General features: G+C 37.1%; 1 protein-coding gene and 2 pseudogenes across 1 annotated transcript; 2 read left to right on the top strand and 1 right to left on the bottom strand.

Annotated features, from left to right (window-relative positions):
- Positions 1 to 7,041: 7,041 nt before the first annotated feature.
- Positions 7,042 to 14,643, top strand: LOC140851215 (uncharacterized; annotated as a pseudogene).
- A 4,707-nt stretch (positions 14,644 to 19,350) lies between these two features.
- On the bottom strand, positions 19,351 to 21,859 carry LOC140851214 (uncharacterized; annotated as a pseudogene).
- Positions 21,860 to 22,506: 647 nt separating this feature from the next.
- Positions 22,507 to 23,582, top strand: LOC105061426 (uncharacterized). Its single transcript, XM_010945466.4, has 2 exons — positions 22,507 to 22,756; positions 23,132 to 23,582. The coding sequence occupies exons 1-2, from the start codon at positions 22,616 to 22,618 to the stop codon at positions 23,294 to 23,296; spliced, it is 306 nt and encodes a 101-aa protein (XP_010943768.1). The 5' UTR covers positions 22,507 to 22,615; the 3' UTR covers positions 23,297 to 23,582.
- The last annotated feature ends 589 nt before the right edge of the window (positions 23,583 to 24,171 follow it).

The following is a 24,171-nucleotide window of genomic DNA, read 5'->3' as shown; positions in this document are numbered from 1 at the left end:
CGTGTAGTTCGGAAGTTGCAACTAAGGATGGTATTGCTGTTGTCTTGTATAGCTTCCGCAACAGATCTCAGTTTCTTTTTGACGGACAGATAGACATATATAGACTAGGTAATTTGGTGGATAGAGCCTAATATTCAAGCCAAGAATCATGCCAGAAGGAAGTGAATTGATGACCATTACAGATCATCGGGGTAGAGATTTGGAAGAATAACTCTTGAAGATTTGCTATGCTGTTCCACGGTGGTGAGGTTGTCAAAGTTTTATCAGAAGTAATTTTTGAAGGAAGCTTAGATCTTGGCTATTAGATTCCTCCATGGTCCACTATGATCATTATGGAATCTAAACCACCAATAATGCTATGTTAATCACTTCGAGGTTCAAGATTCTTGGCACCCGATATTTTTTTTGGTCGGCATACTAGATCCCATCTAGCCAAGTAACTTTAGCGCGTGCATTTTGATTGCTTTATAGAAAAGGTCTACAGACTGGATCAATCTTCTGGACAACGACTGATGGAATGCGGTATACTAACATATTCCAAAAGATTGGATTTGCTGGAGCACTGATTAGATTGGAACAAGCCGTCCAGCCAAGGACAAGTTTTTTTTTTTTTTTTTCTGCCACATCCAGAGAGTTTTTTCTCTATTTTTTGGATAAGAAAGTTCCAATCTGAAGGTTTGAGTTTCGAATGATGTAGAGGGATTCCCAAGTAATGAATGGGAAGAGAAACGATCTAGTAGCCGAGGAAAGTAGATGCATCCTCTATCTTCGATGATGAAAGTCCCATCCCTATGATGCTCGTCTTTTTGCAGTTGGTCTTGAGGGCGGTTAGCATCTCAAAGGCATAGAGTATACACTTTAAATTCTGAATGTGAGCGTTGGTGAAGTTACAGAAAATTATGGTGTCGTTGGCAAACTGAAGGAAACTCATTTGAACCTATACTCGAGAACAGGTCCTCAAGAGCAGCTTGCTGGAGAATCCTGTCTAGGGTATCGACCACAAGGTTGAATAGTAGTGGGGAAATGAGATTCTTTTGTTTAACCCCTCTTTGATTTGAGAACCATTTACCTGCATGTCCATTAATGAGGAGGGCTGATTTAGAGTTGTATAGAATGGTGCAGATGCACGAGATCGAAGGCATCGCTGATGGAGAAGGTCGATGAGGAATTTCCATGAAATAGTGTCAAAAGCCTTTTCGAAGTCTACTTTGCATAAGATGCCTTTTGTTTCAGTTTGCTCGCAATAGGAGACAACTTCATTGGCAATGATAAAGCTCTTGAACATTCTCCTACCTTTGATGAAGGTAGATTGAGTTGGAGATATCAAGCAATGAATGACCTTGCCCAATAATTAGATGGACAAAATCTTTGAGAATAACTTCATTATTGCATGGTCGATGCTGAAAATTAATTTTATGACTCTGTTAAATGTCCCTGCAGGCAACCCAGGACACTGAGATATTTGTAGCTCTAGCAACTTCTCTTCCCAACCTCCATTGCTTTGTTGGGTGCCCCCTCCCTGTGGATTGCTTAAAATTAATTTTGATGGATCTGTTAGGATTTGATGCCTCGAGATTTAGCCTACATTGAGCCCACAGCAAGGTTCGCGGCGAAAAACGGAGTCCAATGAGACCAAGATCATCCAAAATGGAGCTCGGACGAAGAAGATACGAGCTTTTGAAATCGACGCGAAACCCGAGGCGGCGGAGGACCGCCGGCGGCAGGCGGGCGGAGCGACAGCGGTGCGCGGCCCGACGGGTGGGCCACCCAGCTGGGCGCACGGCCCAGCCTGCGCTCGGGCACGGCCCAGGCCCGCACGCGCGGGCCAGCCTAGGCCCAGGCGCCCTGCTTGGGCCCTGTACTCCGGTCCACCGTGGATCGGACGGTCCACGGGTGGGCCTGTGGACTGTGTGGGCATTTTCCATGCATTTCTTGCGGTCCATGGTACTATTCCATAGACCGATCGCGATCGGAGGGCCCAGGGAGCTCCCGATCTTGATCCGATGGTTTAGGACTTGATTTGGGTTGATTAAGGACTCTTAAACCTAATCTAATTGGGTTTAAGCTCTTTAAAAGGCCTGTGACGCACAGGAAAGATGCGTGGTTCAGATTTTTGTGCCGTATGGAACCTGAGAGAAGAGAGAGGTGGAAGCGTTGAGAGAGAAGAGCAGAAGGCTCCTGGACAGCGGTCGCCAGGCATTTCAGGGGTTCAAGGGGTCTTTTAAGAGAGAGAGAGCTTTTGAGAGGAAACTTCTAGAGAGACAATTGGGCGTACAAGGGTTGAGGGTGAGGTCTCCTCTTGTAAATTTTTTTTTTCACAGTGAAGTTTGCATGCCCCATGGAGGCGAGCCCTTTTGTGGCTGATCCAAGTATTTTGATTGTTTTATTTTGTTTCTTCTTTCTTCCTGCTGCATCGTGTGGTACTGAAAAGGTCTTGAAAGTGGTGTCCAAGCCAGACATCCATCCAACAAGTGGTATCAGAGCAAGACGGTACAAGGATGCAAATTGCAGCGGTGGTGAGCAAGACTGAAGATGGAGAAGACAGGAACAATCAAGATGGAGATCAACAAGTTCGATGGTAAGAGCAATTTCTCCTTGTGGCAGGTACGGGTAAAGGACGTGCTCATCCAACAGGGGTTGATCGATGCTCTCTTGTGCGATGAGAAGCCGACCACCATGAAGGTGCGAGATTGAAAACAGCTATAGATGCAGACAGTGAGTACCATCCGTATGTACCTGGCAGATGAGGTGGTGATCCATGTGCTGAGCGAGACTTCCCGACAGTGCTGTGGTCGAAGCTCGAGGAGTTGTACATGGCGAAGTCTATCACCAACACTCTTTTCCTCTGGAGGCAGTTCTACCAACTGCGGATGACTGAGGGACAGGGCGTGCAGGAGCATCTCAGCCACTTCCAGAAGATCCTCACCGACCTCCTCAGCATTGGCGAGAATGTTAAGGAGAAGACTATGGCGCTGGTTTTGCTGGCGTCGCTTCCCTTTTCATACGAGTCCTTGGTGACTGCTCTTCTAGTGGGGAAGAGCACCATCAAGATGGATGAGGTCGCCGCAGCAATACTCCAGAATGAGATTTTCAGGAGGGAGAACTCAGCTTCGAGCTCAGGTGACGGTAGCTCAGCTTTGGTGGCTTCTAGAGGAGCAGGAGGTTGTAAATGGAGCGATAGAAGATCGCAACGAGGGCGGTCCAAGTCCAGAGGGACTTGAGCAAAACCAGATGTTATCGGTGTGAGGAGTTGGGGCATCTAGCCAGAGATTGCCCTCAACTTAAAAATTGGACGATGGCTGCTGTAGCGACGGCCGACAGTGATTCAAATGGAGATGTCCTGGAGATATCTGATGAGGTATCTACTTCTTTCCAGTAGTGGATATTAGATTCTGTATGCTCCTATCATGTATGTTGCAGAGAGGAGCAGTTTGACTCCTGGAGAATAGTGAGGGCACTGTATATCTGCCGGATGGATCGAGCTATACGATCAGAGGCATTGGGACGGTCAGCTGGAGGACACATGACGGTGCAGTGAAGAGATTGGGGGAGGTCTGATACATACCTGATTTCAGACGGAATCTTATCTCACTTAGCAGATTGGATTGAGAGGCTACAGGACGGTAGCTGGTGGAGGAATCCTGAGGGTGCTATGCGGTGATAGGATTGTGTAGGAGGGGAAGAAGGGGAGTAGAGGATATTATTACTTGACGGAGAGCCCAGTGCGAGGTGGAGCTTCGAGAGCCAGATGGAGCTTCAGGAGTCAGATGGAGCTCCAGGAGACGGATCGGCACGAGACAGGAGACTCGGGAGGACTTGAGGCGATGTCATAAGGTAAGATTTCTATTACCATAGGATGATGCCCCGAGCAGGTCTCAGGTCAGGAGGAGCACAGCATACGATGGAGATGGGATTGAGCAGCTTGGCTCGACTCCCATGTTTGCCCATTCATGATCAACAGGCGATTGCCCCAGGGCATGGGGGCGAGGAGATCCAGAAGCTCTCGGAGTTTGGAGGAAGCCGAATATCGAGTCAAGATGGAGATTATTAAGATTTGACACCTCAAGATTCAGCCCATATTGAGCTCACAGTAAGGTTCGCGGCAAAAAATGGAGTTTAACGAGATCAAGATCATCCAAAACGGAGCTCGGACGGAGAAGATACGAGCTTTTGAAGTCGACATGAAACTCGAGGCGGCGGAGGACCGCCGGTGGTGGGCCGGCGAAGCGGCGGCGGCGCATGGCCCAGGTGGGGCCAATGCGCGGGACGCGCGACCCAGGCACGCGGCTCGGCGGGCGTGCAGCCCAGCCCGAGTGCGGGTGTGGCCCAGGCCCGCGCGCGGGCCGGCCCAGGCCCAGGCGCCCTGCCTAGGCCCTGTACTCCAGTCTACCGTGGATCGGGCGGTCCACGGGTGGGCCTGTGGACCGCATAGGCATTTTCCATGCATTTCTTGCGGTCTACGGTACTATTCTGTGGACCGATCATGATCGGAGGGCTCAGGGAGCTCCCGATCTTGATCCAACGGTTCAAGACTTGATTTGGGTTGATTAAGGATTCTTAAACCTAATCTAGTTGGGTTTAAGCTCTTTAAAAGGCCTGTGACGCACAGGAAAGATGCGTGGTTCAGATTTTTGTGCCGTACGAAACCCGAGAGAAGAGAGAGATGGAAGCGTTGAGAGAGAAGGAGCAGGAGGCTCCTGGACAGTGGTCGCCAGGCACTTCAGGGGTTCAGGGGGTCTTTCAAGAGAGAGAGCTTTTGAGAGGGAAACTTCTAGAGAGAGAGAATTGGGTGTACAAGCATTGAGGGTGAGATCTCCTCTTGTAAATTTTTTTTTCACAGTGAAGTTTGCATGTCCCGTGGAGGCGAGCCCTTTTGTGGCTGATCCACGTATTTTGATTGCTTTGTTTTGTTTCTTCTTTCTTTCTGCTGCATCGCATGGTACTGAAAAGGTCTTAGAAGGTGGTGTCCAGGCCAGACATCCACCCAATAGGATCTCTTTGGAATGATCGAGGGAGAGCTGGTTTTGTTATTAGAGACCATTATGGATGTGTTGTTTTAGTTCGTTCGAGGATCTTTACACCTAATCAGTTTCATCAGCTAAGTTACAGCCAGTTTTATGATCTCTCGCGTACAGCCTTTTCTATGATCAATTTCCTTATCTCATCCATCAGTTATTTTCATTCTGATACATTTATGGTGAATCAACATCCGAGGCAGATTGGCTGGTCGGCAAAGATTTCAATTGCAATTACAATTTGGATTCGGCTCTTCCTTCTAAATTTAACTTGCTGCTGCAGAATAAGCATTTGGGCTTCAGCTATCTCCATTTGTATTGATATTTTCTGGTTCCTTGGTTGCTATTGTTTCTTTATCTTCTATCTGTGTACCAAAAAATAAATAAATAAGAATATCTAATGCTGCATCACGCCCTTACTACAGAAATGCCTACGAATCAGTGAGACGCATGCTTTTAGAATGTTAGTCTATGCAAATTTGGATAAATCATATATTACATGCCTGTTTGTAGGAACATCAAACACTACATGCCCAAAATTGGATGATATCCTTGATTGGCTAAGACGTGAAAGATTAAGTCTTGATGTTTAGAAAATATACTGTATAATTTATTTGGAAGAACTATCGTAGCATGTTAACTATAAGCCATGGACGGGTGATGTATTTTTTGTAAATCATGTTATCAGTCTTCCTCGTTAGCAATTTCTTGTTTGAGGAAATATTCAAGCTTCAAATCCTTTTTTTTTTTTTTGGTAACTAAAGCTTCAAATCTTTAAAGAATTCAAATTACTCCCTAATTGTTGGAGCATAGATTATGAATTTAAAAGGCACGACCTCCTTGGATTGCCACTAAGGCATATCTATGAAAACTAATCAACCGTTATAATTAGTCTCAACCGGTAGCATTATTTTACACTAGATCACAAAATCATGTTGCAATAAATGTTGGCCATATATCTTGACAGTTAATGAAGTTGCCTGCAAAGATTTGAAGGAATAATAAAAAAAAAAAATTTTCATCTATTGATTTCTTAAAAGGGGCACAAGTATTTGCAAAAGTTAAAAACAAAGGGAAATTAACACCTTGTCCATTTGTTGACGGGAGTTCAATTTTTAAATCATGTTGACCCAACTTATAACTCCCCATCCACTAAATATAGCGTTTTAACTTGAAGTCCCTCGTGAGATGAAAATGCTCTCAAATTGAATACAATACTCTCCCCAAATTTTCATCTCTTCATTTTCTTTCTTCCCGACAGTTATCTCCGGTGACCTATTACTGTGCCATTTTACTCACGCTACTGGTGGTGAGGGCTGCGGTGCTGTTCCGTGCCTTCTCTTAGATGAGAATGATGACTGAGACAGCAGATGCTGGTGGAGGCAAAGCCCGCCTACAATGTTCTCTCTCCCTCTCTTCTCTCTTCTATCTTCTCTTTTTTCCCCTCTCTTCTCTCTCCGTGTATTCTAGCAATTTCAATCGGCCCATTATTAGAGCAGGGGTTCTCTTCCTTATGAACGGAACTGTATGGATGCTCTTACTTATAAATATTTCTCTTACTTAGAGTAAAATTTTTGTTACTTATGAATTGGTTCTGTAAATATAGCTGGTAATGTTCTCTCTCTCCCTCTCTTCTCTCTTTTATTTTCTCTCTTTCCTCCTCTATTCTCTCTCCATGGATTTTAGCAATTTCAGTCGACGTGTTATTAGAGCAGGGGTTTTCTTCTTGATCAATCTGACTGCATGAATGCTTTTACTTATGAATTGTTCTTTTACTTAGTGTAGGGATTCTATCACTTATGAATTGGTTGTATTGTTTGAATTTGATTTGTGATACCACTTGAAGTATGTTGTACATCTGAGATACGTATGCAGAAATTTAAAAATCACAGTGAAAATTTCAGATCTAGATTAAAATCCTTTTAATCAATCATGCATACTACATATAGATCTAATCTACACATACTAGGAATATTCACATGCTGAAATTAAGATGCTAAAAATAAAATCAAATTTAAAGATTTCGATGGCCAGTTCAAGGAGAGCTAAAGAATTTTGTATTGGCCCAATAAATAAGCTGAATGGAAGATGCTATTTCAGTCACTATATTGAGGTTATGGATATACTTATGGAGTCCATGTTCGAAGAGCAGAAGACAAAGGTGGCTGCGACTCTATTTTATCATTTGCTCCAACCTCCATATATCAAGTAGAGCAGGCCATTATATATTGGATGCATTGCTTTCCTTTTGGGATGATGAGAAGAAGGGCTTTAGGTTAGGTAAGACTATATGGTTCCTTTTGTAGGGACTGATATTGCTCTTATCCTCGGTTTAAGGGCTACAGGTGATGAGATTGAATTATATAGGAAGGAGAAGATTCAAGCAGACCTCATCACCCATTTTTTTGATGGTGACCATAAAAAGACTACTAGAGATTTAGTTAAAAATAAATTGATGTCACTTGTTGGGAAGTCTAGGTTGCAGGATGTAGAAGACTTTATCAAGTGTTAGATTCTTTATCTTTTTGTAACTATTCTTTTTTCAATTATACGCTACCATATTCTAACGGCATTAAGTCCATATCTTGACGATTTGGATCATCTAGGATTATATAGTTGGGGTCTTACAGTTTTTTCTTTTCTTCGACAGCAGATCCCTAGCCTAATAGAGAGTGTGCGCATAAGGAACACAACTGAAAGAGACTCTGCTGGCTATATGGATGGATGTACGGTGGCTCTGATGGTAAGCTTATCTCTATTGCTTTCAATTCAATTATTTGATAGTCAATCTAATATGGTATCACTTATTTTAATATGGTATATAATTAGTCTAGTATGGTACATAGTTAATATAGAATGGCACATAGTTAATTTGTTATAGTACATAATTAATCTATATTGGTATACAGTTAGTGTATATTGGTACATAGTTAATCTATTATGGTACACAGTTGATCTGTATTGGTACATAATTAATCTATACTGGTACACAGTTAATCTATTATGATATATAGTTAATCTATACTGGATCACAATTAATTTACTATAGTATATAGTTAATCTATATTGGTACACAGTTAATCTATACTAGGATATAGTTAATTTATTATGGTACACAGTTAATCTATATTGGTACACAGTTAATCTATATTAGTATGCAGTTAATTATTATGATACACAGTTAATTTATATTAGTATACAGTTAATCTATTATGGTACACAGTTAATCTATACTGAGACACAGTTGATATATTATAGTACATAGATAATCTATATTGATATACAGTTAATCTATATTGATATACAGTTAATCTATATTGGTACACAGTTAATTTATTATGATACATAATTAATCTATACTAAAAAATAGTTAATGTATTATAGTCCCTACAAAAAAAATGACTATTAGCGATGGCTAATTACCGTCGCTAATAATCAGTTTGCCATCGCTAATAGCATTAGCGATGGAATGCCATCATTAAAAATTTAATGAAAATAACCTCATCGCTAATTACCACTATTAGCGATGATAATTTTATCATCGCTAATAACGATAATTAGCGACGGTATTAGTGACAAAAGCTATCACTAATAATTTTAATTTTTTTAATTAAAATATTAAAAAATTATTAGCGATGGTCTTATCATCGCTATTGACATCGCTAATAGTTTTTTTATTTTTTTAATAAAATTTTTAAAAACTATTAGCGATGGCAGATGTCATCACTAATATCGTCGCTAATAGTTTTTAATTTTTTTAAAAATTTTATAATTAAATATTTTAAAATCTATTTTAATCATATTAATAAGTAATAATATTTTTTAAAATATATTATAAATAAAATAATAATTTTTTAATATAATTATAAATATAAAATTAATTATATTATATTAAAAATATAAATTTTATAATTTTATAAATTTAAATTTTTTACAAGTATCAAAATTATATATATATATATATATATATATATATATATATATATATATATATAATTATGTAAGATCCTCCTAATCATCCTTCTCATCCTCCTGCTCCGATACATCTTCTCTAGTAGTTGATGGATGAGAGTTGGATGCCCTAACATCTTGTAATAAAAAAAATAAAATATTATTAATAAATTTTATTATGAAAATATATATGTCGATACAAAAGTGTATATTTTGATATACTACTTCATTCTTGAATAGATTATTTCTACATATTTTATTTGATGATACGGAGCTACAGACATTTTTGATCCATTGATTGGATGGTTAGATTAAATTTTTACCCCCCAAGATCTATTTTTCGGATTTAAATCTAAACATATGAAGCTTCTAAATATAAATATTTAAAATAAGTAAAGAAAATTATTAATAGACTTACCTACTCTGAGAGTCGAGTGCTGCTCCGTGTAACTGTGGAGTCACTGGTGACCCCATGTTGTCCGAATCTAAGAGTATCAAGATATCATAAAGAATGTTATATTAGATAATAAAAGATAAAATAATATAAAAGAGAATATGTAAAATATTAGAGTTTACCACATTGAAGACCAACAATTGCAATGATCTATCCCCATCATGATAAAATTTTTGAAGATTATCCGAGCCTGTCAGCCAAGGCTATAGACTTGTTGAATACATTAGTGTAGCACGCATGCAGCCTAGAACATCTAATTCTGGCACCACTGGACTAGAGCCGATCTGATAGTGGTCTGACCTTAAACCCTTGCCATCATCCTCCTCATCCTTCTTTTGCTCTTGTACGTCCTCTCTAGCAGCTGGTGGATGAGAGCCGGATATTCCAACATCCTGTAATGAAAAAAATAAAACATCATTAATAAGTTTCGATACGAAAGTATATATATCGATACGAAGGCATATATTTTGATATACTACTTCGATTCTCGAACAGATTATTTCTACACATTTTATTTGATGATACGGAGTTATAGACACTCTTAGTCCGTCAATTGGATGGTTAGATTGAATTTTTACCATCTAGATCTCATTTCCAGACTCAAGTCTAGATATGTGAAGCTTCTAAATATAAGTATTTAAAACAAGTAAAAAAAATTGTTAATAGACTTACCTGCTCTGAGAGTTGGGCATTGCTCCATATGACTGTGGGGTCACTAGTGACCTCACGTCATCTGAGTCTGAGAGTATCAAGACATCATAAAGAATGTCAGATGATTCTGATGATTAAAAAAGAAAAAAAAAAGTTAGATGATTCAAGAAATATAGGTAAACTTACCAGCACTAGAGAAATTTCTGTTGGCAAAGCAGCTTGGTATGGCAACAAAGAATTTTCCTTCAAGGTCTAGAAGATAGCATTAGAGAGTTTCCAAGTCCCAATTTATCAAAAGTTAAAAGGAAAGAAAAAAAAGAATGGCGAAGTAGAGAGGGATGCAAAGAAGAAGAGTAGGAGGAGAAAGAAATTTAGAAGCCAACCTAGGCAAAAGATCCCTCCTGCATTGTCTTCTTCTCCTTTCCATCTAACAATGGCTACATGCTGGTTGTCTGTGGAACAACAGACCTTCCAAAGCTACCTCGCCTGATCGATAGAGGAGGAGGAGGCATACAAAGAAGAGAAAAAGACAGGGAGGGTGTGAGCTGGGGAATCGAGAGGGGACGCGATGGAGGAAATCCGCGGTAGGTGGACGGTGGAAATGGAGAAGTGGTGCAGTGATGTCGGTGGAGATGGTGGCATGCGTGAATTGGGGAACTAAGGCATGTTTTCCACTGTTTGTAACTTCATTTCTTCATTCATCCTAAACCTATCATTGTAGACTGTAAAGGTATCATGTTAGCCTCCTTAAGTCCACTTCGAAATTTTTTTTTGGACTTCAAGCTGGGCCTAGGGCCTAGAATTCAATTGTTGAGCTGCTCTAACCATCGTTGGAGTAGATGAGCAGGCTAAAGTCGATCTGGTGGTGGTCCGACTTCGAATCCCTACCATTGAAGACAGTAGCGCTACTCTCGTTGGAGAGCTTTCCGAAGTAGTTTCACCTTTTGAGAATAATATTAATTTAAATAATATTATTAATAATATTATTAATTTTAATAATATTATCAATAATAATATTTAAATTAATAATATTATTAGTTTAAAATATTATTAGTATTTAGATTAATAATATTTAAATTTAAATATTATTAATTTAAAATAATCAGACAAATCTAATTTCAAATATTTAAAATTTCAAAAGATAGGAATGGAGTGTGGCGATGATGATGGCTCCATCACCGTCGCTAATACTCATAGTGCAATAGCAGTACGGATCCGACTACACGGCACTCCAGCATCTAGGGCTTTGAAGGAGGGAGGTGGGGCTGTGGGTCAGATAAATAGGTAGAATTTATATCTCGTTGAACAAAAAAACTTTTGACCAAATGATAAATTAGATTTTATGAATTAGATAAATAGGTGGAATCTAAGGTGTCTAGCAAATTGCACAAAAGAACAGAGCCAAATAAGTAAATAAGCAAACCAAACCAAACAAAACAATCACATTGCTCAAAGACTAATAATGAAGCCAAAATCATTCACATGTAAGCAAAATTCTAATACATGTATAAGGGATTCTATGGTCTGCCGAGCAGCATCAATGGAAATTCGATCTTGCACCCACTGAAGTGACCTTAAATGCCAATAGTTGTTGTTTAGATATGTAGTTTAGAAATATGGAAAGAAGAAATCAGAAAAGGAAAATCATACAAACTACTAGGCACTATGGTAGAATGGTAAGAAAAAGAAAGCAAAAGCAAGCATCTTGTGGTCCCAACTTGCAAACCAAGAACATCTATTGAATCCTCCTATTGCTATTAGGAGTGGAAAATATAAGTCAAAGTAGACAGTAGCTGATCTTCATATGATCAATTATCACACATTATTTAAAGTATCTTCTGCAAAATTCCTTCTATTAATTTGCATGAAAGATTGTAAAAGAGAAAAATAAACCTTGAAACCATTATCAAAGATTGAATTTCTGGTACATTCAAAGAGTTGTTGAGCAATTCTACTAAGCTAAACTTTATCATGAGCTTGTTGACACCAGCAAACACCAGAACCTTAACATTAGGGTTTTCTAAATATTTTGGGCATATAAATTAAAGTCTTTTGCCACTAACAATGCATTTGAGGCAATGTACAACCAATTTTTAAAAATTTAACTTAACTACTACATGATAGATGTTTGGAGTGCTAGGGCAACCTTCATAATGCTTAAATTGATATTTTTTTTTTAGTTCATAAAAATGGCAAATCTCGAGATTCTAGTCAGAACATAAAAGAGAATATTCACGTACTAAATAGCATATCCAACACAAATCAATTAATAATGATTGTCAAATATTGATGGGCCAACACATAAACTTCATAATTAATAAAGTTGAGAGGAGTCAACCTGGTTCCTTCTCTCAGTTCAACCAACTCTAAAAAATAAAGATAATTCAAAAAATACAAGCATGAATTAATATAAACAGGCACAGACAATTCTGGAATACATATTTTAAAACCATGGATATACACAAGTACAAGCACATTCATTTATTAGATAGGCATAAAAGCAAACACCAATACAAGGATATATATATTATTATGGTCTACAACTTTACAATAACAAACTGATAGAACATTAGCAATTTAGCAAATTACCAGAAAGAATTCATAGAGCATATAGGTTTAGATATGAGTCATATAACTATTTGGTGAGTCTCTGCAAGCATTGGCATTAAATTATTTTACTGAGAGTTAAAAGTTAATCAAAAAAAAAATACTAGATATAAACTAAAGAAGCTCATGTACAACATATTAATCAAAACTACAAATCTACAATGTAAGCATGTTGAGATCTACCGAGTGAGGAGAGGGGCAGCAGCTCTCGATGGCACTGTCACAATAGGCAAAAGAGCCGATGGTGGCTAACGAAAGTGAGTAACAGTGTTTGTTTGAGGGGAAGAGAGTGGCGGTGAGGAGATCGACAGTGAGGCGATCAAGGTGGAAAGGAGGGACTGTTGACAGCACTGAGTGGTGGAATGATGGTGATCTGTCTTAGGCAGCCGGTGGATAAGCACAACGAGATGACTAGGTTGCTGGGCACAGCGAGGCAGCGATCGGTGACCTTGATGGGCATGGGCGCATGGTGAGGCGGCATGGCGAGGTGGTGTGGTGAGGCGACAACCGATGAGGTTGATGGGAACGGCTAGGCATCCGAATGGAGGAGGCGAGGGTGATGGTTCGATGGCTCGGTGAGGTGGTTCGATGGCTCGGGGAGGTTGGTTGGGGGCTCGGGACTCGAGGAGGCAGCTGGTGGCTTGGGGAAGCTGGATCCAGTGGTGGGGAAAAGAGGAAGACTAGAAGCAGTCGAGAGGAGGCAGGCCGGGTACTCGGGGAGGCGGTCGAGGCTCGAGGAGTTGGGAGGTGGCCAAGGGGCTTGGGATTCAGTGGAGGGGGGCTCAAGGAGGTGGCCGAGGGGAGGCGTGCTAGGGGCTTGAGGAGGCAGCTGAGATATCGAGGCTTGGGGAGGTGGTCAGGGGCTCGGGAAAGCTCGATTCAACGACAGCGGAAAGAGGGGGACTGAAGGTGGCTGGAGGGAGGCGGGTCGGAGGCTCGAGGAGGTAGGAGGCAGTCGAGGGGCTCGTGATTTGATGGATGGGGGCTTGAAAAGATGGTTGGGGGCTCAGAGAAGCAGGATCCAATGGTCGGTCGGCCATCAATGGAGGAAAATGAGATCCAAAGGCTTGGAGAGGGAGAAATCTGGGGGGGGGTCAGTCACTGGTGGGGTAAAATAAAAAGAGGGTGGGGAAAAATGAGAGCACACAATTAGATAAAAATCGTGGGAACCAAGGGGCAGGGGGAAATTTAGGATTATTAGCAATGAAAAAATACCATCACTAATAAGATAACTCCATCATTAATAATCCTAGAATCAAATTAAAAAAAATAAAATTATTTTTTATTAGCGACACAACTAGCCATTGCTAAAAGTCAAAAATACCGTCGCTATTTTTTTTTACGACAGCAAATTTGTTGGTCACCATTTATCATTGGTAAAAAATATTATTAGCGATGGTAAAATTACCGTCGCTAATAGCCATCGGTAAAAAGAGTTTTTCTTTTAGTGAGTACACAGGTAATCTATATGACTATATTGGTACACAGTTAATTTATTATGATATATAATTAATCTATATTAGTACATAATTAATTTATTATGATACACAATTAATATATTATACTATACAATTAATTTCTTATGATACACAGTCAATCTATATTATTTTGGCATGATACATAGTTAGATTTCTCCAAAATATAATGCTTATATTACTTTTTTTGTATAGGTATGGGCTGTTGAGAATGCCAATAGTCTACTTGGAAAGCACAGACCATCATTCATTTATCCCCATCTCTTGCATTGGAACAACACCTCATTCCCTCGCAAGATGGAGGTGATCGCTGAAGCTATAAAGAAATTAAAAAAGTTTGAGGTATTACCTTTTGTATCTAACATCATATATATTTTAGTTGAAGTATAACTAATTTTTTTAGAATTTTTTTTTTGTTTCATGATAGGTGATCCAGAGGATAGAGCTTAAGGAGGATGAGATGCACCTCCTATGACAAAGAAGGCCATAAGGGGTAGTTTCGATACAGGAGCAGGCACATATAAAATTTGATTTTTTTTCTATTTTCTGTACTCCATATTAGTTACATGATTCATATATTATTTTCTATTTGGCACACACATGCTATGTGCCAGCACACAGTAAAGTCCATCTTGCACACACTTATAATGCATTTGTAGACAATTAAGATTTTGCTACATTTTTTTTAATTCAGTGCTGTATGTCATTGTCTTCATGTGACATACACTTATTTTTATTTGGTACATAGTTTTTATGTGCCGGGACACTGTTTGCCATACTATATTTAAATAGCATACATAAAATTTTCCTATATAGGAAAATATATAGCTCCTCACTGCACATTACTTATTGCATACAATTTTTAAGATTTTTTATAGTTTTTTAGGTTCTATCATCTAGGCAGTCCAAACAACATCCAATTTATATTTTAGAGACACGCATCGTAGCAATTGAGAGATCCTTAATTAATCATGGTTTTTACTTAGAGGATTCTCAACCCATTGAGGATGCCACAGTGAAGGATGCATAGATTGTTGCCTTCGATAGGAGGCTTTCATGCATCGAGAAGATGCTCCATGTCAAGGGCTTAATGCCAGTAGATGATATTGCATGCATGAATGCAGATCTTTCTGAGGTGAGTACGATTCTGTAGTTATAATATGAATGTATGGAAATGATGTTATTTCTGATCTAATTGATCTTTATTATTAGGTGAGGGCAGATCATTCTTTTGTATGTGAAGAAGCCCATCTGGCTAAAGTGGACCCTGCTATACATCATAGTAGTGAAATGGTGGATGTAATTTTTATTAATTTGTAGTTAAAGATTTATTTTTTTATTTTAATATGAATGCTTTCTAACTATGTGTCTGCATTTTTTTCTTTTTAGGTTAGTTTCATGGCTGAAGTGGAGTGCAAGAAAGAAGATGCTGTCACAAAACATGTCCTCATTATGTAGGTGGATAAAAATGGAAGCTCATGAGAGAAAGCCCACGGAGAAGGCAAAGGCCACATCATACCTTCCTAAGACCTACAAACGTGCAAAGAAGAAACACCAGGAGGAGAACATAGGTGAAGGAAACATGGCCTTGCCCACTAATGAGACCTTGCCCACAAACGAGAGTGATGCATATGCCCATCAGTGTTCAGTTTTGGAGCCTATCACTAAGGAACTGACAGAGCTAAGTCAATCAGTTAAGGACCAAGGAGATCCTCCCCCTTAGAGAGATTTAGAAATTTTTTGATGTATCAATTATTAAATTGTTATAATTTATCTTTGTATTGTGTGCTTGTATGATATATATTAAACATTCAATACATTTACTAATATTTTTTTTTATATTTCATCATTTTTAGCATATTCAAGATTCTATTATAGTTATAGATGTTGAGTCATCGGTGCTGTTGGATAAGCCAATACAATTGACACACAGGTGCACCTATCACAGGAAGGGGAGAGGTATACTCCATCATTTCTTGAAGCATCAATTGATTTCTATGTTGATGGTGATCACTCCGAGTAAGTTATTAGAATATATTTGCCTGCATCCCATTATTCATAATGAGTTCTTTTATTAATACTTGCATATTTTATATAGTGAGACTATCTAAGAGGATCAAGATACTTCTAAATCTTCTTATACATATTATGCATTGGATCAACTCCTTAATGATGGGCCACTATGGAGTGATGTATGAAAATTAACTACTTACATGTATTCTTTGCTCCTATATTTTCTTTGTTGATCTTAACAATTTTATTTGCATTATATACAGCTTGTTAATATATATTTCCGTATAATACAGCTATTCCATATAGAGTATAGGGAGTCCGTGGAGAATGCAGCTTTATTTTTGCACTGTGAGATACAGGTATGAAATTTATTAGAAGTATACATTTTGTTTTCAATTAATAGATGTGTAAAGGTACTCTTCTTCTTCTTCTCTTTTTTTGTGTAGACTGTTGTGCTTCAATGCCTTTTAGGAGTCACCTTAGTGACCTCTGAAGTCATCAATCAGATCATACATTCAACACAACCAAGTATATAGAAATGGATGGTTGATATTCGATTATTGGATCTCGAGCACTGTAGATATTTGTTCATCTCGATGAACACATCTTGGCATTGGGACCTCCTAATGTTGGATTTGAAGAAGCGACGCTTTGATTGCTATAACTCGCTGTGGAGCTTTAATGTATTAGATGATGCCAATAAATATGTGTATAATATTATTCTATATTTATTTGTTACTTTTATTTGTAACAACATCTATAAGTAATTTATTGTATTTCTTACCACATGTGTGTAGGCAAGATTGGTGCATTTTTGGTTGTCAGAATGAGTAGGCTTCAACATTTTGAAAGCTTAAGTTCGATATGTTCATGACTGTTGCAGTAGAGCTATGATACTATAGATTACGGAGTACATATGCTAATGTTTGTAGAGATCCTTACAAGAGATAGCTCAAGACCATTGCATGATGATTTTAAGGATGCGTCATTATATAGGAGTTGGGTTGCAGAAAATATCTTATTCCATGGGTATTGTGTTACATATAAAGAATTTTGGTCATGGTCTAAAAAGAAGATGCCAAGGACTAAAAATTAAGACGTGATGGTTGTGTAAACATTCTATTGTGTTTATGTCAATTGTAAAATCTATCATTGTACTAATTTGTTGAATATTTTTTATTTAACATCATTCAAAAAATTTAACTGCAATATGGCATGTTCGAAGATGCGTTAGGTTCATTTTGTTTTCAATGTGTATATGTAGCAATATAATTGTTAACCATGCAACATTTAGTGTGTACCAGATTAAGAAAAGTATGTACTAGCTAAACTGCTCTACTCATGTTCTGGTTTGATAGTTTCGGGCTCCTCATTGCCAAATAGATGTGTATCAATTTCAGATATAGTATAAGCTGATTCAGATATAGTTTTAGATATGTATCAGTTTTGAATGGATGTGTTTTGGTTCAGATGTATGTATGTATGTGTATATACGTGCTACGATACTTCAAGTGCCATGATTCTTCAAGTGTGTGCCATGATGCTTCATCTACATGCCATGATACATCAACTGCATGCCATGATACTTCAACTACATATCATGATATGTCAACTGTGTGCCATGACATTTGAAGTATGCATTCATTTAACTGTGTATGATGTAAATTTAACTGTATACTATATTAATTTAATCATGTATCATGTTTAGTTAATTGTGTATCGTATAAAATTAACTGTATATCCTATAAATTTAACTATATGCAGTCTTAATTTAACTATATACAGGATTCATTTAACTGTATGCAGTATTCAATTAACTGTGCAGTGTTCAATTAACTGTGTGCAGAATTTATTTAACTATATGCATTATTCAATTAATTACATACGATGTTAGTTTAACTATGTGCAGGGTTCATTTAACAATATGCAGTGTTCAATTTACTATGTATGATATTATTTTAACTATGTAAAGAGTTCATTTAATTATGTACCATATTAGCTCAACTATATATGATGTTAATTTAACTATGTACTATGCTAGCTTAACTATGTAGCATGTTTAGTTAACTATGTACCATGATACCGTAGATTGTAGAGTGTATATGCTAACATTTTTGGAGCTATGATACCTCTTGTGGACACATCAAAAATTAGCCCTCTATGTCAGGTCTATTGCATAGTAGGGGTTGATCCATAGGTCGCCCCTGGCGTAGGCGTCATTCCATGGGTTTGCCCCCTATAGCATGCCCGACCAAAAATAATGTACCAACATTCCTTTTTCAAAAGAGATGATCCAGTGTTGAATTTAACTATGTACCATATAAATTTAACTATGTGTAGTGTTGAATTAACTATGTATGATTTTAATTTAACTATGTGCAGGGTTCGTTTAACTGTACGCAGAGTTTCTTTAACTATGTGCAGTATTCAATTAACTATATATGATATTAGTTTAACGTGTGTAGGATTCATTTAATTATGTGCAGTGTTAATTTAACTATGTACGATATTAATTTTAGCACATACTAAGTTTAATTAATTATGTACCATGTTAAATTAACTGTATACCATATAAATTTAACTGTGTGCAATATTTTTTAAATATGTACAGAGTTTATTTAACTATGTACAGTATTTAATTAACTATATACAATATTAATTTAACTGTATAAAAGATTCATTTAACTGTGTATCATGTTAGCTTGTACGATATTAATTTTACTGTGTACCATGTTAATTTAATAAAACTATGTATAATGACAAATTAACATTGTATAATGACACTTTAATTGTCCAATATACAAAGCAGTCCAATTTATGCCTATGATCCAACATCGTGCACGAGGAGACAATATAAGAAAATAATAAAGTCTCCAAAAAGAGTTCAGACTCAAACCCTACCATGAGATATTAGAGTGTGCCAGTACACAGCACTATTATTAATAGCATGCCAAATTCAGTTGTTTCATTGATCTGCATTCTCTGCTGCCATTATTTGATTTAAAATTTAGTAAGATAAAATACAAAATTTACAATAAGAAAAAGAAGTATATAAGTTCAATCCAAAAGCAATTGAATAACTGAAAAAAGATACATATTGTTAGGTTTTACAAGTTCATAACAAATAGCACTTTCGTAATATTCAACCATTCTACTCCTTAGAAAATAACTCCAATTTGATATGTTATCTAATAACCTCATTACAAGTGCTTCTATTGTGTCTTTCTTTTCCACATTGCCCACATTTTATATTTCTCGATGAATCCATCTGTGAAGCTCTTCTCTTCTTTCTAGGCCTGTCAGGATGAGTCTTCATAATAGGAGATAAAATATATATCGCATCTGATGTACTCTGACTCAACTCAATATCAAAAATTGGATTGATAGATTTTACATATGCTATTCTATACATATTAGCCTCAAAACAAGTATCAATGAAGTGATACAAAGATCTACCAGCCTTTTCAATGCATGCACATGCATGCTTACATAGCATCCGAAAGATTTGCCATTCATCACAAGAACAAGTGCATTCCTATAGATCAACCTTACATGAGTATTTTATATCTTATACATCATAAATTATGATGATTGATGTAAAGACAGATAATCTTTGACCTTCTTTTGTATTTTTGTGCAACATCTTTTATGGATCAGGGCAAAGGTGGATTAGCATACTATAACCTCGAATCCATCGATCGTGCATCAATTCCATAATTTGGAGTCTTATATGATCAATCATTTAGAAAATGAAAAGATGTCGAGCCTCCAAAATCTAACTATTGAAACACTGCCATATTAGTTGTCATGATACCTCAACACGGACCAAGAAAAACTGCATTTGCCTAATTCTCCAGCTTTGCATGCATCATAAAGTTATTTGTTTTGGGAGCTACTGCTATAAGTTTGTTGATTAGTTTTTAAAAAATATTCAGATTTGGAGTATATGTGCAGCATTTAATAAATCAACAAATATCTTCCTTTTAGCTGCACGATAATGGACAAGCACTTGCATGTACAACAACAAAAGGATAACAATGACTTAATAAACCAGATATTTTGAAGATGTAACTTAAAAATTTAGAAGAATATGATGCATACCTGATTTTTATAATTATCTTAGACATGGTGGATGCAATATGAGTGGTAGCTACCAATAAAAAATTTTGGCACTACTTTTATAAGTCCTTGATGTCTATCTGTTATAATGATAAAATGATGCCCATGATAGTCAACGCAAGACTCTAAAGCCTTTTTCAATATCTGATAAAATCAATCCTAATTGTCATCATTTTCTACATCAACAACAGCATATGCAATGGAGAACATATCATCATTCGCATCTTTGCCCATAGCACCAAGTAAAACTCCTCCATCCTTATGCTTAATAAATGTTGCATCTATGAATATCAGAGGTCTACAATCTTTTATGAAACCATTGATTGAGGCTTTAAATGAAATGAATAGATATCTAAATCGATCTTCAATGGTTTCGTACACCGCTATGCTATCAGGATTGGTCTGAAGAATAGCATCACAATACCATCATATCCTTTCATAAGATACTGACCTCTCACCATAGATCTCCTCGATAGCAACCTCTTCTCCATGCCATGCTTGATGATATGATAATTCCACACTATATTCATGACGAATATCTTTTACAATATCAACCAGTCTATATAAGGCCATATCTTGAAGTTTTTCTTTAATAATATTTGAAACCCAATATTTTGAAGTCTTGGGATGATATCGATTTTGCAACCCTACTCTGCATGTATGTTCATTGTTCATGATTTTAATTATAAATCTATCTTCATTCCGAAGGCGAGAAGTATGAATGCACCATCCACATCTATTATATGCACACTCTACAGTCACACGCACACAATCATTCTTGACAAACACAAAATCCCTATAATTTGTAATGCAGAATTTACAAATTGTAGCATGAAGGGTTTCAACATCCTTGAATTCTTGACCTACACTCTTTATGTAGCTCTTCCAAGCATCCAACGTATTTCTTTGACTTCGTTCATCTTCAACTGCAGCTCTTGTTTCGTTGACAACTCGAATAAAATTACTCAAACTAGCAAATGATGAAAAGCGAGATGAATCAATCATTTGACTATTTTTTCAGCAACTTGTATGTTCAGCATTATGGATTGGACTGCTATCCCTACAATATAAAATGATTATTCTTTCATAATATTATCAATCAATTTTTAACTATTATGTATATTATAAGTACTATATTCATGCCGTAACTACATATAAATGCATAAAACAACTAATTAAAAATAAAAATAGGTATATAATTTGTAATTAAATACTACATTATCTCATATTGATTACTACTTTAGGAGATTCAGTCGAGGATACACAATGAGATACAACCATTTCAATTATTGTACTGTTAACTTCAAATATATTTCATATATATTCCTAACATCCTTATCCACGATAAGCTTAGCAAGCATTCTTAAATTGTTAAGAATATAGAATTTGATTTCTATCATTGTAGAGGATAGATACTTTCATCTCTCCACTATTTTATTGACAATGTAATTGAGGGTATAGTTTTATGAAATTGAAATAATGTGGCCCTCACTACCATAAGAGCACATAGTTATAAAAACTTGATTTTCGATGTTTTTAGAATCTATGACTATTAGAAAGTTAGATGAGGTCATTTAAAATACTGGATGAGCTCTTTTAAATTCTTTTGACAATAATAAAGAACAAAATCGTCTAAAAAATCTGAATAAAATTATTTAAAACTTGAATTTTTATCAAAATATTTTGATCTGAGTACAATGAAATTTAGGAAGGCCAAAATGAGTAGGAAATCCCTCAAAACCTGATCTGTGTCCGAAGCAATATGAGAAGGCCAGAATGGATAGAAAATTCCTTAAAAAGTGAATGTCCACATCAAAATATTCTCATCTGAGTTTTGATGAATTTGGAAGGGTGAGGATGGACAAGAAATTTTTCAAAGAATGGGCTTTTGCTGTTTCTTTCGAAAAAAAATAAAGGAACGTAAAATAATATTTTTGATATTTTTTAAAGCTATCTCACGTCAAAACTAATGGGTTACGCTAGATAGGGACCGGGAGTTATAATTTTGGTCGACAAAAAGTTTTTGTTAGAGTGAGGTCAATCAGAGGATCGGCAATTAAATACCCGTAAAAACAAAAGCGGTAGAAACAACTAAATTTTCATTTATTTTATACCTGTTAATAGAAAAAATCGTAGAACCGTTGACGGAATGAGAAGCCCGATTATTTCGTCTTTCCGTTTTTTTTTTTTTTTTTCCCTAAACCGTTGCCCACGGGCTCTCTTCAGAAAGCCTCTCCATAATAATCGAGAGAAGAAGTTTGGAAGGCTCTCTCTCTCATCCAATTTTCCGGCAAACTCACCCTTTCGGACGAGAAAAAGAAGAAAAGAGAATGGCAAGCACAGAAGAAATGATAGGAGACGCCGACGCTTTCCCCGCGGTGAATGCCTCCAGAGAACTGAACCTTGGCGTGCCCGAGCAGTTCCCCGTCGACCCCGTCTCCTCGGATGTTGCGACTTCCAAGGAGCTTAAGGTATTGACCGACGCCTCTGTAATTAATTCTTTTCTTAATTTTGCTTTCAAATCCAAGACTACGTGCAAATAAATCCATAATAAATGAAGGAAAAGGAGGAGATTTGCTCAATAATTATGCACACTCGTATGTGCTTGTTTGGTAGGTAGCTTCTGTAATGCGGGACATCTATCTGCTGTTTTATGATAATTTTTGTTCTTAGTACGTCGGTATTATAAGGTCCTTCCTCTCTCTCTCTCTCTACTCTTTTTGTCAACGTATTATAAGGTTTGTTTGATAATAATTCTAGTTTCAGTGGAAGGGGACTGAATGAATAAATAGAAAAGATTGTGTAATTATGAGTTTTCTGAACAAAACATTGGTCTGCAATGGAAGGAAGAGGCAGAGGCAGAGGCAGAGGCGAGAGCCAAGGCGAAGGGTGATGCGTCGGAAAAGTGCGATTTGGGCGGCACTCTGACGTCGGTTCTCATGGTCTCTGGCGTGGTCGTCGTTGCAGTTGGGGTGGCATTCTTTGTCACAAAGAAGTTGAAAGAAGCATAATTTAAACAGCTCTTCTTTTCTTGATGTCAACTTCAAGTTCTTCCCGTTATTACATTTAATTTTTTATTCTCGCTCTTCTTTGGTGGCCAGAAGATCTCGAGAGGTTATCATTGTCACAATAGTTTTCTTTTCCTTTTTTTTGAGATGCAAAATTTCTGAGATCAGCTGTTTTGTAACACGTATTCAAAGTCGAACAAAGACTGTACATTATAGTTGTTTAGCTGGTCGATGTTGTGATATATATCCACCATACATCTATTTGGATTTATTCATTTTCTTTTATTTATATTAATGCTGGAATTACAGAAGCAGCGGTAGTAAAAGGGGAAGAGGACATTGGGTCACAACGCCCGATCTCCTTTCTAGGAGTAGGTATCATAGTGCATGACACTCATGCTATAAGATATGGAGAAGGTCAGATTTACACAGCCTTATTTTAGAGCCTATTTCGATATTTCGAATCCATAATATTTAGATCATAATGAAGCAATTGTATTAATTTTTTTGAAAAACTTTAGTATTTAGATAAATTCTCTATATCCAAAAATAAAATCTTGAAGCTTCAGCAATTGGCAACTACATGCATTGTAACTAGTTTTCAAAGTATCCTTTACCAAATCATGTTTATCACAACATCTATCCAAAATTTGAAATGTACCTGCTTGCTTTATCCAGCATCAATGCCAATTAAACAATACCCCATAATGTAGAGGCAAGCCGACACGAAATTGGTTTGCCCAAAGATTAAAGAGTTTAGATTGTCTCCTCACAGATAAAAGCTGCATAAATATTGGAGAAGGCTTTAAAAACATTGTCTGAACCTACCATCACATGAACACCATTATTTAATGCATGCATGGCCCCAGAGTAGTTTC

The sequence above is a fragment of the Elaeis guineensis genome, chromosome 8 (genome assembly GCF_000442705.2).
Source record: "Elaeis guineensis isolate ETL-2024a chromosome 8, EG11, whole genome shotgun sequence".
NCBI lineage: Eukaryota > Viridiplantae > Streptophyta > Magnoliopsida > Arecales > Arecaceae > Elaeis > Elaeis guineensis.
The sequence above is the reverse complement of the archived record's forward strand: the minus strand, read 5'-3'. Positions and strand labels throughout refer to the sequence as shown.